General features: G+C 40.0%; 1 protein-coding gene across 3 annotated transcripts in view; it reads left to right on the top strand.

The window, feature by feature from the left end:
• USP10 (ubiquitin specific peptidase 10) overlaps positions 1-17,457 on the top strand; it is a 38,201-nt gene extending 20,744 nt beyond the window's left edge. For all 3 annotated transcript variants that reach the window (XM_035118143.3, XM_035118145.3, XM_035118146.3), the window contains 10 exons: positions 1,390-1,481; positions 1,760-1,869; positions 2,919-2,974; positions 3,970-4,073; positions 4,899-4,998; positions 5,653-5,833; positions 11,284-11,449; positions 13,378-13,522; positions 15,379-15,444; positions 16,354-17,457. In XM_035118143.3, coding sequence (XP_034974034.1) covers positions 1,390-1,481; positions 1,760-1,869; positions 2,919-2,974; positions 3,970-4,073; positions 4,899-4,998; positions 5,653-5,833; positions 11,284-11,449; positions 13,378-13,522; positions 15,379-15,444; positions 16,354-16,541 — 1,208 coding nt within the window. In that variant the 3' untranslated portion in view covers positions 16,542-17,457. The remainder of the gene's footprint in view (positions 1-1,389; positions 1,482-1,759; positions 1,870-2,918; positions 2,975-3,969; positions 4,074-4,898; positions 4,999-5,652; positions 5,834-11,283; positions 11,450-13,377; positions 13,523-15,378; positions 15,445-16,353) is intronic.
• The last annotated feature ends 800 nt before the right edge of the window (positions 17,458-18,257 follow it).

Raw genomic sequence — 18,257 nt, forward strand, 5'->3', positions numbered from 1 at the left:
CTACGCGCAACAAATGGGGAGTTGCCTGTAAATCAGAGTTGCATCCCCATAGGCAACTAGATTGCATGAAGAGTTAACTTGAGCTGCAGGCAGAACTTATATATAATACAGAAAAATAATACTCTTGACTATAGAAATGCAAGGCTTGTATAACTTCTTGGTCTTGATATAATTTCTTTATATTCCTTTATTTCTAAATAGAGTTTTTTTCTTTATTAGCAAGCCATTTTCTGCATGTCTAATCCCCCAAAGTGGTAGTACTTGTCACATTTGATTTCAAGTCTAGGTTTATTAATCTCTTTGACCTAAATTTCAATAGAAACATTCAAAAGCGTAAATGCATGCAACATTGCTGGATAGTGTGCATATAATGATTTACTTCATACAAGTTGGCAATATGTTCATTTTTAAAAGATCACCAGTGTTTATTTGATTTGACTTTTTTAAAACAACCACTAGTGTTTATTTGACTTTTCATTAAATAGTAATAACCTCTTCGGTAGCATTATTCTACTTGGGTTATTAGAACCTTTGGTGGTGGTGGGAACAAGACCTATCTATATATAATGGCAATAAAAGTGTAATATGTGGCATTTTAAAAATTATAAGGTTGTTGGGCTGGCTTCATTCTGTTTAGTCATTGGTGTTTGTATCTGCAAAGAAAAAGTAACTTCCAAGAAATAACTTGTTTCTGTAGCAGAACATTTTATTAAGAGTTCCTGTTGCTAGTGTTGATTACATAAACAGGGTTGGTTGCATGTCAATCAGGATCTAGCTCTTAGAACTTTATGCTGCCATGTAAGCCCAGCCCTGCTTAAGTTCCTAATGCAGATGAGGTCAAGCACTTTGGAACAGGCTTAGAGTAATACTGTCTACTGCTTCATTTTACACCCTGGTCTTCTCTTGTAATGCACTTAATGCTTGTTGCTGTAACAGCAAATGAGATGTTTTTGCACGTCCCTTGATTGTGTATGAGATTAGAATTAAAAAATGGATGTTGGAAGAAGCTTTATACAGAGTATAAGCAAGCATTGGAACCGTAAGAGTAACTCTTGAGCGGGGAAATCAGAACTGTTGTACAGGTGATACAAGTCATTAGTGGACAACTGATGGTACATGCATGTTGGAGCGGTTCCAGGTGAAGTTTTATACCTGTACTTTGCCTCACCTTGCCTGCAAATCTGTGGGAGGATAAATACTGGTAAGCATGATAAGACATAACCAAATGTCTTGCAACAAGAAAACAATGTGTGTAAATTCATTTCATTGGCCACAAGGGGATGCTAAAATACTGTTTGATTTTCCTGCGCTACATGTGTAATAGGCAGTATATTTGTTCAGTTGGAAGTGGATTTGCTGACATTTTTGGATGTGTTCTTCATTTAACAGAATTACTGGAAAATGTAAAACTAATACATAAACCAGTATCCTTGCAACCACGAGGGCTGATCAATAAAGGAAACTGGTGTTATATCAACGCTGTATCCTTGCATTGGAAAAATATTACCTGAGTTAATTAACTGCTTGTGTTTCTCATACTGAAAACAAAATAGATCCTGTTATCAGACATTAAATTTAAAGGTTCAAAATGGGAATGGGGTATATTTCAAGTTAGCAGTATCATTATGGCTGCTGAATGGCTTCCTTGTGCCATACAGTGTTTTAAGTTTATTTTCGTTCTCCCCCTCTCTCTTTGCACATAGACTTGGGTGTGTTAAATGCTGTCTTTATTAACTGACTCCTTAATGCAGTTCTATAGACACTGCAAGCTTTGGTTGCTTGCCCTCCTATGTATCACCTAATGAAGTCCATTCCAATGTATTCGAAATCACAACGACCGTGTACTTCAACACCAATGATAGATAGTTTGTAAGTAAATTGCAAGACAATCACAATGTTTGAATTAGAATTGTAAGTCAGTAGACATTCTTAACTTTTATATATATAAAAAAATACTAATTAAAGGTTGGAAACATTCAATGATACTAGGTATTTGGTAGCTTAATTGTCCCCTCACAGAGAGGTACAAGGATAATATTTGGAACAAACATAAATTAATCTCTAATTGCCATATTGTTTGATTTTCAAATTATGCTGCCATATTCCCAACTCCCTCTCTTCCCCATTCTATGATTTGGGAATATTTAAATTTATCAAAGGTAAAATGCACACCCATTTCTAAACCAAAGCCCTGAACTTTGGAGAATCTCTCGTTCAATGGCTGTGTTTGGACTACCTTTCCTGATTTCATAAATCAGATCCTGGTTTACTATCCTAGTTAAGCCAGACTTATCCAGTTGGGTATAACAGGGAGCTTTGGTTTAAACTAAACCCAGCACTAGAAGGGAAGCAAGGGCCAAGGATGGAGCATGTGGCCCCCGTGTGCATTCCCAGCTTTATAAGCTGTAGGAAAGATTGTCTGAACCTAGCCAGTGGATTGCATTCAGAAACAGTTCAACATTGCCATTGTTAACGTGAGCCAACTTTCCCCATCGTGGCTCTCCCTCCAGACGTTTTGGATAATAACTGCCACCAGATGGGAGTTGTGGTGGAAAACATCTGGATGGTGCCAGGTTGAGAAAGGCCACTCCAAGTAGTGTGTATGCTTAGTTCCCCTACCACATGGAACAAAAACTTGTTCATTTCAATGCTAGAGATGAAAATATTGAAATAGTTGTTTTTAGAGCATCAGCTGAGGAAGACGGCCAGTAAAATAAATGTATGTTGACACTCAAATGAGATTGTAATAATCTGAAGAGAGGTAAATTACCCATTTTTATCTTGGAACAAACAAGTTAATAATTTTATCTTATGTGAGCCTTTCCAGTATTAACTTGATCAGATGTATGTGGCTAGTTGTATCTAGTAACATTTGCTGTCTCTGTTGCTGACACCGATTTCCTTTCGTTCTAATACAGTGTCCGTCTAATGAATGAGTTTACAAATATGCCAGTCCCGCCTAAGGCAAAACAAGGTGGGTAGAAAATAATCACCTGCTAACTGTCTGGTGACATATTGGTAGAGTGGAGGAGTTCAATGCTGTCTTTGTATGATACAGCTAAGGTACTTAAATTTCTGCAGTACAAATTGGCTTTCACCAAGAGGCTTGTGTGATGTCAGGTAAAAAGAACCTTCCTGTTTAAAAGGCATACAACGTTTTTGCAGCATCTTTTTTCAGATCTATTAGGACCTTACACAAAATATGATCTTGTTTCAGGAAGAGAGTGTTCCTTCTGTACTCTTAAGATTGGTTTGTTTTTAAGGTGGCAGCAAACCTCTTGCATCAGTTTTGGAGGTGTTGGGAAACTTGCTGTATTCAGACACAATCCTTAGGTTTGATGTATCAGCACAAATAAATTGTATTTCATGGTTGCATGAAGTCAATTGCTGTCATTCTCTCCATGTAAAATAAAAAATTCCTTCAGTAGCACCTTAAAGACCAACTAAGTTTTTATTTTGGTATGAGCTTTCGTGTGCATGCACACTTCTTCAGATAGTGATCTGAAGAAGTGTGCATGCACACGAAAGCTCATACCAAAATAAAAACTTAGTTGGTCTTTAAGGTGCTACTGAAGGAATTTTTTATTTTACTTCGATCTAGACCAACACGGCTACCTACCTGTAACCATTCTCTCCATGCTGATCCAGTGCCTAGGTTTCTTTTGTATAGCTCTCTTAATCTTTGCATCACTCACCTGTAGGTTTTTTTTTACCTAAATTCAGTTCTCAGTAATATGATGGTGTAAGTAGGCACCTAGGAGAGCTTTAGTAGTTGCCTTGCCTGCTTTTCAGTGTTGTGTGATTGTGGTTGAGCCACAAACAAACCTCCACAGCATAGTGTTGCTAAAAGTACAGGGGCAGTGATTACTTCGTTCGTTGAATCTGTCCCACCCTGTTGAAATTCTGGCCTTTTGTAATGGTTAAGTTGTTGATCTTTGTCAAATTGCTCTGTCTTTCTCCTTTTGGCAGCTTTAGGTGATAAAATTGCAAGAGACATCAGGCCTGGAGCTGCCTTTGAACCTACATACATTTATAGATTGCTGACAGTTATCAAGTCAAGTCTGTCGGAAAAGGTGAGATTAGATCTTTTGAGCTGTTTCTTACCCTATATTATGTAAGCAGCTGTAGAAAAATAGTGTTTGCAGTTCCATTTTATTGCGGCACTAATGTGGTTAATTTCATTCTTCAGCAGTGGTGGATTATCCTTGGTTGCATCTAGAACACACAAATAGTACCAGGGAGCAGGAGTTAAAAGAATAGTAGGCTTGTTTTAAAAAAATGAGTTAGATGTGTTAGATGTCAATATAAAAAGTAAGATAATGATAACTTGTGGTAAGAATACTGACGGCGCCAGCTTCCTCTTCAAACCTTGTGGCCTAAAGAATTAGTCTTTACATTCAAATGCAGACATATAGTATGGATGTTTCCATAACTCTGGAATCAAGAGTACAAAGGAGACCGAAGAATATAACACAAAATTTGTAGTTAAGCTTTTATCCAAAGCTAGGATTAGCATACCCAATGTTTCCTTCATTCAGCTTCTAAATGTGCCAGAATAAATGCTTCATTGATGAGTGGTACTTTTTATCAAAATCAGTTGCATTCAGACATCTTATCATTTGAAGTGAGAGCTATTGAAAGGAAGCTCCTTGGACTGATGAAAGGCCATGTTAGAGTACTTTTTCTATTCAGAAGTTCTTGCACCAAATTCTCAAACTTTAAACTCTCCCGAGTTTTAAAAAGCAGTTTGGAGTACAGTAGGGAGTAGTACTGCTTTGGAAACTTAATTTAACTTCAGTGCACTGAGTAATGTACTTGGGCCTTTGGATCACTCCCAAGAACCTAAAGAGGAAAGTGTTGGAGAATGAGTGGTTATACTAAAACACCTGTTTCTTCAGGGCAGACAAGAAGATGCTGAAGAGTATCTGGGATTTATTCTAAATGGCCTACATGAGGAAATGCTTATTCTGAAGAAGTTGCTATCTCCACACAGTGAAAGTAAGTTTTTTTAAAAATGCAAATTAATATGTATGTTTTTATATAGCATATTTGTATATAGACTGTGTGCAGACATAATGCTTATTTATGGTTTGTTTTCTTTAACTATGCCATGAAGTATGTAAACATAGTTAATGATTTGACCTTAGCCATTTTGTGAATCAATAGTTTGAAGTAGGTTTGCAAACCTGCAAACCGTGGTTTACATTAACTAATTAACCATTACATCTGCATTGCAAACCAAAGCTAAAACAGTTTTCTCAATTCTCCAGCCACTATGTCCAAAGTTGCCAAGTGGTTCTCACTGATGTCTCCCTACTTTCCCTTCCTCTCCCCCAATCTTTGAGTTAGATGGTAGTTTCTTTCTGAGACTTCTGGGTTAAAGAAACAAACTATGGTGTGTCCTAAACAATCTTAAGTCTTATGCCTGCACTGTGCTATAGTCTTAACGTTTCGAAAGAATGGAGGTAGAACTACTCATGTAACTGCAATAGTTGCCTGAGCAGGTAGAGGAATTATACTTGCTTTTAATGATAAAGTTTCCATAAAGCAGTGTTTTCTTCTAGACAGAAATTATCTACTCTTGAGTATCACTTACCATATAATAATATATATATCCAGGAACAGAAAATATACATTTCCTCCTCCCTCCAGAACTTGCAGTTTCCAATGGCCCGGAGACCCAGACTGTAAATGAAGAGGAAGAACAGGAGGAGCAAGGCGAAGGAAGTGAGGATGAATGGGAGCAGGTTGGACCACGTAACAAATCCTCTGTCACTCGGCAAGCAGATTTTGTCCAGACACCAATTACAGATATATTTGGTGGTCACATAAGGTACAATAAATTGTAATTACTGTTAATAGAATGTCAGGATCATGTTTATGGGTGAGGGAAAATGGACAAAATGAATGCATGCCACCATAAGTACAGTCGAACCTCTACTTACTACCACCTCTTCTTATGGTCGTTCCAAGTCACGACTGTGACAAACCCATAAGTAACTGGTGGGCTTGCTGTCATTTGTGCATGCGCAGGAGTGATTATCACTGTTTACGCATGCACAGGAGCGGCGTTTGCACATGCGCAGGAGCGGGCAATCGCCACCTGTGCACAATGGCGCCTCTCCCAGCGACCTGTTTTGACCTCTGGAACGGATTATGGTTGCAAATAGAGGTTCCTTGTTGTTGTTTAGTCGTTTAGTCATGTCTGACTCTTCGTGACTCCATGGACCAGAGTACGCCAGGCACTCCTGTCTTCCACTGCCTCCTGCAATTTGGTCAGACTCATGTTGGTAGTTTTGAGAATACTCAACCATCTCGTCCTCTGTCATCCCCTTCTCCTTGTGCCCTCAGTCTTTCCCAACATCAGGGTCTTTTCCAGGGAGTCTTCTCTTCTCATGAGGTGGCCATGTCTTGGGCCCAGTCTTATTCAACATCTTTATCAATGACTTGGATGGTGGGCTTGAGGGCATTCTGAGCAAGTTTGCAGATGACGCCAAATTGGGGTGGGTGTGTGGCTAATACCCCAGAGGACAGGATCACACTTCAAAATGACCGTAACAGATTAGACAACTGGGCCAAAGCAAACAAGATGAATTTTAACGAGAGAAATGTAAAGTACTACACTTGGGCAAAAAAAATGAAAGGCACAAATACAGGATGGGAGACACCTGGCTTGAGAGCAGTACATGTGAAAAGGATCTAGGAGTCTTGGTAGACCACAAACTTGACATGAGTCAGCAGTGTGATGCAGCAGCTAAAAAAGCCAATGCAATTCTGGGCTGCATCAATAGGAGTATAGCATGTAGATCAAGGGAAGTAATAGTACCACTGTATTCTGCTCTGGTCAGACCTCACCTGGAGTACTGTGTCCAGTTCTGGGCGCCACAGTTCAAGAAGGATACTGACAAGCTGGAACGTGTCCAGAAGAGGGCAACCAAAATGGTCAAAGGCCTGGAAACGATGCCTTATGAGGAACGGCTTAGGGAGCTGGGTATGTTTAGCCTGGAGAAGAGAAGGTTAAGGGGTGATATGATAGCCATGTTCAAATATATAAAAGGATGTCATATAGAGGAGGGAGAAAGGTTGTTTTCTGCTGCTCCAGAGAAGCGGACACGGAGCAATGGATTCAAACTACAAGAAAGAGGATTCCACCTAAACATTAGGAAGAACTTCCTGCCAGTAAGAGCTGTTCGGCAGTGGAATTTGCTACCAAGGAGTGGTGAAGTCTCCTTCTTTAGAGTTCTTTAAGCAGAGGCTTGACAAGCATATGTCAAGAATGCTTTGATGGTGTTTCCTGCTTGGCAGGGGGTTGGACTGGATGGCCCTTGTTGTCTCTTCCAACTATGATTCTATTGGAGCTTCAGCTTCAGGATCTGTCCTTCCAGTGAGCACTCAGGGCTCATTTCCTTCAGAATGGATAGTTTTGATCTTCTTGCAGTCCATGGGACTCTTAAGAGTCTCCTCCAGCACCATAATTCAAAAGCATCAATTCTTTGGCGATCAGCCTTCTTTATGGTCCAGCTCTCACTTCCATACATCACTACTGGGAAAACCATAGCTTTAACTATACGGACTTTTGTCAGCAAGGTGATGTCTCTGCTTTTTAAGATGCTGTCTAGGTTTGTCATTGCTTTTCTCCCAAGAAGCAGGCATCTTTTAATTTTGTGACTGCTGTCACCATCTGCAGTGATCATGGAACCCAAGAAAGTAAAATCTCTCACTGCCTCCATTTCTTCCCCTTCTATTTGCCAGGAGGTGATGGGACCAGTGGCCATGATCTTGGTTTTTTTGATGTTGAGCTTCAGACCACATTTTGCGTAGAAGCTTAGTGTTCATAAATATAAAATGTGTTGTGCATTACAGTACATCCCAAAAGTTTATATAGAGAGATTCCTATAAGTCAGATAAGCTGGTGCTGCCCCAAAGAATGTACCTTCATTTCCATTCCTTGGTGACAGGAACTCTGAAGAGGCAGTCCTACATATTTTTGAGACGACTTCTTTGTATGTTTAATCTGGTAACAATTATTAATGGTGAGCACATCGTCCTCTGTTGACATCCAAACGAAGCAAGATGAAACTGAGGGATTCTGGTTTTCTTCTTTTTGCTGAATGGGAGAACCACAAATCTTTAATCCCACATGTGTAGTTTGCTTTCTGCCACGCCTGTCCTACTCTCTATACAAAGTAGGTCACCGCAGAAACAAGATCCCACGTTAGGATGTTGGAAAGCTTTCTCTTGTGAGGCCAGCAGCGGAGATAGGAATGGTCTAATAGTAGTCTACCAAACATAAGCTCTAGAAATAGTTGTATTTTCCATCCCACACAAAAATGTAGACTAGTACTTCCTTCCCCATCGTGTTTTTGGCTCTTAATTGCCTTCACGAATACCTTGTTTCTTGCAAAGAAATAATAATGCATTAAAATCTGAATCTGCATATATCTGAACTTATCATGCTTCACTCATGTATGTGCCTTTGTGTGGACTTTGCTTTTAAGAGCAGTAGTTGAAAAGTGCTGTGGTGGATTTTTAGTATAGAAAAAAGAACTAAAAATTGTGGCAGGGGACACAAGAGAGGTTTATAAATTATGTTTGGTCTTGAGAAAGTAAATACGTAGAGATGGTCTCTTCCCCCCTTCTATTAGAACTCAAGCTCATCAGATGAAATTAATTGGCAGTAGATTTAGAGTGGTTAGAATGAAGTACAGTGGTACCTTGCAAGACAAAATTAATTCGTTCCACGAGTCGTTTCGTGTTGCGATTATTTCGTCTTGCGAAGCGCAGTTTCCCATAGGAATGCATTGAAATTTAATTCATGCGTTCCTTTGGGGAAAAAAGAAGCGCAAAAAAAGAGGCGCCGACTCACCCGCTATGGCCAGAAGTCTTCAAGGCTCTGAGGAGGGGGGAGCAGGAGGAGGGCCAGGGGTCTCTTCCCGCCGCAGCCTCCGCTCCTTCAGGTGCCGCCGCTGTTCCTGCCAAGGGCCGCCTGGTGAGCCCCGCTGCTGCTCCTGCTGGATCCCGCCAGCCCGCCGAGGAGGGCGAGGCCGGAGCCGCGGAGGCCGCCATGAGCGCCGCGCCACTGCAGGAGGCAGAAGCGGCGGCCGTGTACGTCACCGGCTGAGTCCTAAAGGTAAGTGGCGGCGGCTTCCCTTCCCCTCGCGAGGCTGCTTCGTCTTGCGAAGCAGGGCCATAGACTGTTTCGTTTTGTGAGTCGTCCAAAAAATCGCAAAACGCTTTTGTTTTGTGATTTTTTGTTGTTGCGCGAGGCGTTCGTCTTGCGGGGTACCACTGTACTTCATCCAGGTTCCAGAATCCATTGGCACAAGATGTGGTGATGGCCACTAGTTTTATGGCTTTAGAGGAGGATTACACAAGTTCATGGAGAAAAGACCTGTCAATGACTACTGTAGTCAGGATCACTTTGTAGAACACCCATTTCTGGTAGGACATGGAATGGAGTCCCCCATTCCAGTGAATTCAATGACCAGGCAGAATTACTTGGAATTGGCCTTGGAAATGAAAAACTCAGCACATAATAGCATGGATGTAATATGCTCCAATAAATGTGGCTGCAGCCTTCTGCAATAGCTGTAGTTTCTGAATACATTTCAGAGGCAACTCCACAAATTCAGGTGTATTTTTTTATTTTTAGAAACAACCTGCATGGTAGCAATTTCAGAAAGTCAAGATAATTTTCATCATTGCATTATTGCTGGTATTGCTAGTACATGCTTATGTTTTGTTTTAAAAAGAACTGAAAGAAAACATTTAGAAGTTGTGGATGCACTAATAGAGATAAGACAGCCAGAGGGAGAGATTGATAGAGATTTTCCATTCTTCTGTTAGTCCATAATGTATAAGCTAGAAAAACTTGGTTGCTGTGGTGGATGTTGATGTGTTGGTCAGTCTTGATAGTTTCAGGGTGGATATAGTGAAAATATATATTGATGGAAAAGAGTATGTAGTTAATGTTTTTTTATTATTATTAATGAAACTGCTTCATCTTTCTAAGCTGGTATTGTGATGGTGATTCTTCATTGCTCTTATTTTATAAGATAGCTTAGTTAATAAAGTTTCCCCCCAAATTATTTTAGCCAGTATATTAAGGTGAATGGTTAGTTTGTTTTCTGTAATCAAGCCATGTAGATCTTTGCACAAGTCAGAAGAATTGTGAGTAGTTGTTGGTCATTATTCCAGACTTCTGATTTAAATTCCCAGGATAAAGGGAAACTATAACCGTTGAATAAATTTAGCTGGTATAAATTTGTAGCTGGATATACCCTCACTTGAACAAATAAATTTTTGAGGTCAGTCTTTATTCCTGGTGGGCAGCAGTTTAAAGAAAGAATGAGTGTGTGCCACGCTCCTGGACTATTCACCAAACATTGCAGTTTTATTGGTGTTTTCATGTGTTGTGGAAAAATACCGCTGCAAAATGCTAACCTGAAATATTATCTGGATTAAGTGTGGTCTCAGTCTGCCTTGAAGAAGCCTCTGAATAAACAGCATGTTAGTTCTTGATGAGAAAGGTATCCCTCTTATGTAATGGGTGGGGCAAGTTGTCTCTTACAAACATCAACCTTGCCATTATGAGGGCTTCACATCGTCCAAGAAAGACCTTATTCTTACCTTAAAATAAAGATGCTACTGTATAAAGAGGTAACTGGGTGCCAGTATTAAAGAGAACCTGGGGTTATATGTGAACCAAAGTAACAATTTTATTCAGCTTTTCACATTCATTATTCATGAATAAGCTTAAGCAAGTTGAATACAATTGTTTTAAGAATCTGGATGTATTAGTATCTTTCAATGGACTGTAAATCTGAAAAATAATTGGACATGAGAAGTCCTGTATGTGGCTATTTCCCATTCAATCCTAATTATGTTTTTAAAGAAGAGGAGAAAGAAAAGTACTGTGTTTAAGCTAGGATTATGGGTCAGTAACTGAAAGAAGTACTACTCTTTCCTCCCCATCCCTTGCAGGGGACACATCTTTAAACTGTATTTCATTTCTGAATAAAACCTGACATTCAGTTTCTGGATACTGAATCTGGTCATTACTTTAACCATATGTCTTTATATCTGTCAAAATCTGGCAGGGCTTTGTAACACAAGAGCCTCATTTTAAACCTGCCTACTGAGTTTGGCTGCGAGACATTTTTATATGGGTTTCAGGAAGATATACAGTATGTGAAGGTATGTGTTGGCAGTCTCACCATCAGCCATTCCAGAATTAAATTTTGAACAGTTTTCACAAATGAAACTTTTAACTTGTTTCTTTAGATCTGTGGTTTACCAACAAAGTTCGAAGGAGTCTGCCACTCTGCAGCCATTTTTTACTCTGCAGTTGGATATCCAGTCTGATAAGATACGCACAGTTCAAGATGCTCTGGAAAGCTTGGTGGCAAGAGAGTCTGTTCAGGGTTATACCACAAAAACCAAGCAGGAGGTAAGTTCTTTAATGGCTGGGTACACTTTTGAAGTCAAACATTACCATTAATCATTATGTGGCTGTTTAATATTGTCTGTGTTGACTGACAGCAATTCTCAAAGATCTCAGGAAGAAGTCCTTAATCCTGTTACCTGACATCCTTTCAAATCCTTTTACCTGACATCCTTTCAACTGGTAATGCTAGGTACTGGACCTGGGACCCTGTGCATCCAAGGCACATTCTGTCCCATTGAGCACATTCATAAGACAAGTGCAAAATGTGTTATGCATCCATAAAGCCTAGAGTCTCACATCTGTGGCTGATTGAACACAGCCATATCAGGACAAACTAATGGGGCAGTAGAAGAGAACCAGGCACCGGGCAACTCCTCCAGTCTACTTTGTGCTTCTTCCTCGCTTTTATATGGCAGCTGGGTTGTCTGTGACTGGTCTTTATTATGTCTGTGTAGCATAAATATTGCTATGCTGCTTCATTCTAAAAGCTGATTCAGTGAACTGCTTTTTGAAACCAAAGTGATTTCCCCCCAGTCTGTTCCTAATGAGAGTCTTGTGGAATTTAGTGCTCTAGAATGACCTAGTGCTTAGCTCATTTATGTAATTAATTTGCGTACTTTCTCAATTTATCTTGCATTCCAAAGAACCCCAAGCAATGTATAAAACAGAAATAAAAGAGACTATGTGAATTTTGGAACAATGCAATACTATTTTAACAGTGACCATGCCAAGATTATCTTTCTGAGAAGGCCTGTTGGAATTAAAATGTCTTCAGTAGATGCTAAAATCACAAATATTATTGTATTAAAATAGTTTCTTTTACATTTTTGTGTGATGTCAAGCCATGCAGATGAGTAAAAAAATGCAGTGCGTTTGTCCTGATTTTTCAATAGTTAATAGAATGATGTGCCTAGTTGTATTTTTCCACTGCTATGCACTGATCATCAGGTGATGCTTTGATAGAATTGGAGATGGCTTATTTAACTAGCCTTAATGTAGGAAGCACACATCATCGTTGTAAACAGAGTGGTTCTCTACAAGATAGAAAAGAGTGGGCTTTACCACAGTGCTTAGGCATTGGGAGGAGAGGGCAACAACTTGAAAAAAGGGTGAGAAGCATGTTGCCCTGAAATTATGTGTAGGCAAACGCAGCCCGTCTGGATTTTTATGCCTGACATTATGTGTGGGAGTGGAAGTGGCAGAACATCTCTTTGGTTGTCTGAGAGACCTCCTTGTATGGGAGGAAAACTTGCAGTGCAAACTCCTCAGGGCTTGCCACACGGATTTTGTTTGGCTAGCCGCTCACTTCTGGGTTTTGGTACATATATGGTTTTAGTCTCCTCTTTACTTGACAACCCAAATGTTCAATTATGGCTTCTAGAAGAAATGGGTGTTCACTTGAGGTGCTAGTCTGGTCTGGTTTATATTTTAGTGTCTAGTCTGGGAAGAGTGCAAACATCTCATATTGCGTTTTTAAAAAAAATAGTTTTCTCTAATGTATTTATGAACAAAATCTTCTTTTGCACTTTGCACCAGTCATTAACAAAAGCTGATTAAATATGTGATCATTAGCTCACAGGAGTAGTGTGTAGAACTGGAGTCAAGAACTGAACTGAAAACAAATTTTGAACCAAAATTTGTCCACCAAGTGCTTTCTGCATTGAAAGCCTTCATGCCTATGAAAGTAGATATATAATATATAGGTAGGTGGCTTTAAATGTTGTACATAGCCAGAAACATTATTCCGCCCCTCTTGTGGTGGAAATCCCTCATCTGTTAGTCTGGCAGTGCCTAAAAATGGAAGGTAGAGGTGTTTATGTGTGTATTAAACTGATTTCAGTAATTGCCACTTCTGATTCTAAGGAAATAAGCTTAATTAGTGACTAGCAGAGATATGAGGTCCAACTAAAATTCTGCTTTCACCATGCTAGGTGGAGATCAGTCGAAGAGTGACACTTGAAGAACTCCCGCCAGTGCTTGTCCTACACCTCAAACGATTTGTCTATGAGAAAACGGGGGGGTGCCAGAAGCTCATAAAAAATATTGAATATCCTGTTGACCTGGAAATAAGTAAAGGTAAATCTTCTGAACAAAGCATTTGGGTGTTTTGTTTGTTTGTTTTGCAGAAAGAGAATATTGTTGTTTATGCTTTTGGGGCGGGGGGTGGGTCTGTTTAGAGCAGGGGTGTCAAACTCAAATTCATCGGGGGCCGCATCAGCAGTTTGGTCACCCTCAAAGGGCCGGTTGTATCTGTAGGACTATGTGTTCACTCTTTATTATCATAAATTATTGTCACTGCATTCAATTATTACTGTTTTTTGTAATAATGTAAGTAATAACTAGCTCTGAAAGCGGAAACATAGAATAATGGCAAGTAGATATTCAAATGTACAATTATTGTACAATTTATTGAAAAATGATTTTTGATAACTGCACTGGGTGGTGGAGGCTCGCTAGGGTTTCATGCAGGACCTTTGCAGAGCTACTTTGCAGAGGGGAGGGGAGGGGAGGGAGGGAGGAAGGAAGGAAGGAAGGAAGGAAGGAAGAAAGAAAAGAGGGAGTGGGAGGGAGAGAGGAAGGAAGGAAAGAGGGGAGAGAAAGAAGAGTAGGAAATAAGGAAGGGAATAAAGAAGAAAAGAAAAAGAAAGAGGGAGAAAGAAGGAAGGGAGGGAAAGAAAGAATAATAATGAGGGAGAGGAAGAAAGATGGGAAGGAAGGAAGGAAGAAAGAAAGGAGGGAGCAGGAGGGAGAGAGGAAGGAAAGAGGTGAGAGAAAGAAGAGTAGGAAAGAAGGAATAAAGAAGGAAAGAAAAAGTAAGAGGGAGAGAAGACAGAGATAAAGAAGGAAGGAAGGAGAGGGAAAGAAAGAATAAGAACGAGAGAGAGGAAGAAAGAAAGGGAAGGAGGGGTCACCGCCTTGATTGCGGGCCACATGACGAGGGCCACATGACGAGGTCTGGCGGGCCGGATTTGGCCCCCGGGCCTTGTGTTTGACACCCGTGGTTTAGAGATTTCAGGATCAGCGTATATCTTCAGGACTGGTTAAGCAGCACAGATTGAGCTGAGTTTAACACCAAATATCATCTCCAGTGTTATTTTCCGTATATTTAAAAAAAAGCTTGCTGTACATTAGTATCACAGTCTTCATAAATCAGCACATTGATATTTATTCCTCAGAATTTAATCACCAAAGTCTTGCAGCACTTGGGGGGACTTCAGTGTAGTGCTAAAGTTCCATCAGCTTAAGAATTCTTGCCTGTGCAATTGAATGTTTTGCTCCCTCAATCTGTTCAGGATGTTTCCCCAGCCCTCTGGGGCAGATTTGGGGAGGATGTGGGGCACATGCAGCTGCAGGGGTGGCATCCTATTAGGCAAGCAGAAATCCTTGTGCTGATAGGACATGGTACAACAATACTGCTGTTTCTCTCAAAACGGATGCTTTTTTTTTAAAAAAAAAAATTGCCATCTTTTTCTCTCATTCCAAGGTTTGGAATGCTGTGATTTAACTCCCTGAAATAACAGCAATCTCTGAAGTTATTTAATCTCACTAATTTATAAGCACTTCTTTTAAAAAATAAAACAAAGACCTAAAAATAAAGATCATCTTAGCACCAGTGTACTATAAAACTTATTGCCTGCCATTTACTTTTGTGTCATACCCAAATCTTGGACAGGTATCTGACAAAAGGAAGCCCTCATATTGGCAAAGATCAGTGAGAAGCTTATATCTCCTCAGGGAGGATGGCCATACATCCTGAGCCTTCGCAGTGGAATAGAAGAGCTATTGTTGACAGGCTCAGCTTTCAGTAGTTCTTTTGTTCCTTGCAGTGTGTGCATGCTCTTTGGTTCGTTAAATGTGGGTAGAAGAGAGGCGGAAGTAATCTTCTAATACTAAAGACAATAATTCACTTAAAATTCTGTTTGCTTTTTCAGAGCTGCTGTCTCCGGGGGTCAAAAGTAAGATATTTAAAGGCCAAAGAACCTACCGGCTCTTTGCAGGTATGTGCTCATTTATCTCAAGTGTAATTAATTTTGTCACAAGGGCTCTTGCTGTTTTAAAATATTGGCAGTCCTCTCGGATCAAGCATATGCACTGCTAAAATTAATTCTTTTTTTAAAAGTTCCCCGTTGTGTGTCTTAATCCAAGAATGCCAGTTCAACAAAGATGATATTCTGCAACCACTCCATATTATTCAAATCAAGGAAGTTATTCAGAGTTGCTTCACATTACTCAGACCTGTCAGTTGATGGCAGCCAAATGTGCAGTCAACCTTGTGGAATTTAGTACTTGAGTCAGTACTGACTGTGGTTGCGACTGTGGATTGAGAGATAGTCGCTTGCAAAGTATTGAAATTAGGGAGGGAATAACCTGCTGCTTGTAAAAAGCTTGCATTTAGTTGTTTGCTGTTTTGCTGCACAATTTTAGTGATTGCAGAAGTTCAGCAAACAAACCACTTTCTCCCAAGCAGTCTAAAAAGTCAGAGTTTTATCTCTCCCCCATTTTTAATATTCTCCAAAATTACGGAATGAATTTCAGGTGACTCCCCTGTTTTCTCAAGCCCTCTGGCAAGTAAGTTTGGGAGAGAGATGGAGTTTTCTTACACTTGAGTTGAGGTTTGAAGAGCATTTTAAAAATATCAGTATCTCCCACTATTTCTGATGTTTTGTGCCAGCCCAATTGAGGGCACTCCTTGCTTCTTCCTTAAGTCCCTTTCTCATGCCCAAGGGTTCTGGTCTTTGTATGGCAAGATGTAATTATCTGGCTAATAAAGCAAACTGATTATTGTGGAACTCCATCCCTCCACATAAGTTGACAAACATTTGGAGAAGCCAGCATCCATTGAAACTTGTTAATGTTGTTTCCTTCCCTGTTGTCTTATTAGTTGTTTGGTTTTGGTTTTTTGACAGTTGTCTACCATCACGGAAACAGTGCAACTGGTGGACATTACACTACAGACGTCTTCCAGATTGGTCTCAATGGCTGGTTGCGCATAGATGACCAGGCTGTCAAAGTGATTAATCAGTACCAGGTGGTGAAGCCGGCTGCTGAGCGCACAGCCTACCTCCTGTACTACCGCCGAGTTGACCTGCTTTGAAAACTCCCCGTTTTTCTGCTGTGTTTGCCAGATTACCTGCTTTCTAGAACGCCAACTCTCTCTAACCCTTATTTCTCTTCCTCCCCTCAATGAATTCTTTCCCCTCTCTCTTCCTTCCCCTTGCAACTATGGGATAGAGTGAAAGAGAAGACTATCTTTTTGAGGTTTGTGAACAACCTAGTTGGTGTTGGCTTATTGACTTTGCTGAATGAAGTCATTAGGGTTTGAAAGACTCAGTCTCACGAATCACACACAAAGTATTTCTTCTTCTTTTTTTGCGCTAATGCTGAATCCTAAGAGATTATTAAAACGGGATTTGCAACTGATTCCCACTTTCTAATTGCATAGTAGAAGCAGCCCTGCACCAGCAACAGAACTTGTAGATTTCTGTGAAAATGTTTTATCTTTACTTAAATAAAAAAACTAAAAAAAATTCCTCTCTAATCCTCCCCCACTAGTTTTTTTGATAAATGGTAAAAATGAGCCAGTGTCTATCAAGGAAAAAATGGTCCTCCTTAAAAAGAAAATACTCTACAAAAAAGTATAATATACAGAGTTGCCGGTTCCTGATAGGGAAAAATACACATTTTAATAATTGTGCGATGAGAAACTGCTTAAGTACACATTGCAGATCAAAATACTTTTGAGTTAAAATGTTAGTCTATATAGATGGGTGATTGTAACTTTATTGCTATTAAGAGATTTCAAAACTGCATTTATGCTTCTGTGTACATGGGATTTTAAAACAAAAAATGGGCAAAATAATGAAAGTTGATATTTTTTTTCAGTCTGCTTTGTTTAATTTTGCTGTCCGCTCTCCTATAATGTTGAGTTCCTAAGTGTACACAGTCTAGTGATATCTAGGAGTATAAAGTTGTCGCCCATCAATAAAAAAAAGTCACAAAGTTGATATAAAGCTCTGAGAGTGTTCTTTGACCACGGGGCTCAGCTGAAAGCAACACAGACATTCAAAAGAACAGGAAAAGCTGCGAAGCCAAGTCTCCTGGTAGGGTGCCAAAGACAAAACTGAGAAATACCAGTTTTGTACTTCCTGACCAGCTTCACTTTCACCTCCAATCAAGTGAGATTAGACAAATCCATTTGGTGTAGTTCTGTCAATGGCTATTAGACCCAGTAAACTAAATGGATGTTCAAAAGCAGTATGCCTGGGGGGGGGGCAGTTTGGGGAGGGTTGGCTTTGGGGCACCTGTGAAACATCTGGATAGGATGCTAGACTAGATCAACCTTTGGTCTGATCCAGCAGGGCTCAGTCAACTTGTCTAAAGTCTCACAATCCAAGCTTGCAAAGGACGTTTCACCTTGATTGCCTTTTGAATTTGAATCTCTGTAAGGCAACAACACAAAAAGCTTTTGTAAACTACCGGTACCAAAGTTAACCATTTGTTCTTTCAGGCTGTCCATGTGCCACACAAATGGCTTCAGTAGGTATAAGTTCTGTAAGCCAGTAACATTGAAGGCCATTTATGAAGTTCTGCCATTTTAAAAAGTTTTTTATTTCCTCCTCTCCCAACACAGACCATCAAAAGTTGACAACTTGAATCTATTCTGACTTCAGAGCAAATGGCATCTGCTTTCGTTGCAGTGGCTGTTGGTTCTTGGGAGTGTTTAGCGGTGGGGAGAGTCATTTGTCCCACAATGCCAGCCTGTCATCTCTATTGTTCCTTACACACGTCACTATCATCCAGCCCCCCCCCC

This window comes from Zootoca vivipara, chromosome 6, assembly GCF_965207765.1.
Source record: "Zootoca vivipara chromosome 6, rZooViv2.hap1.1, whole genome shotgun sequence".
Taxonomy (NCBI): Eukaryota; Metazoa; Chordata; class Lepidosauria; order Squamata; family Lacertidae; genus Zootoca; species Zootoca vivipara.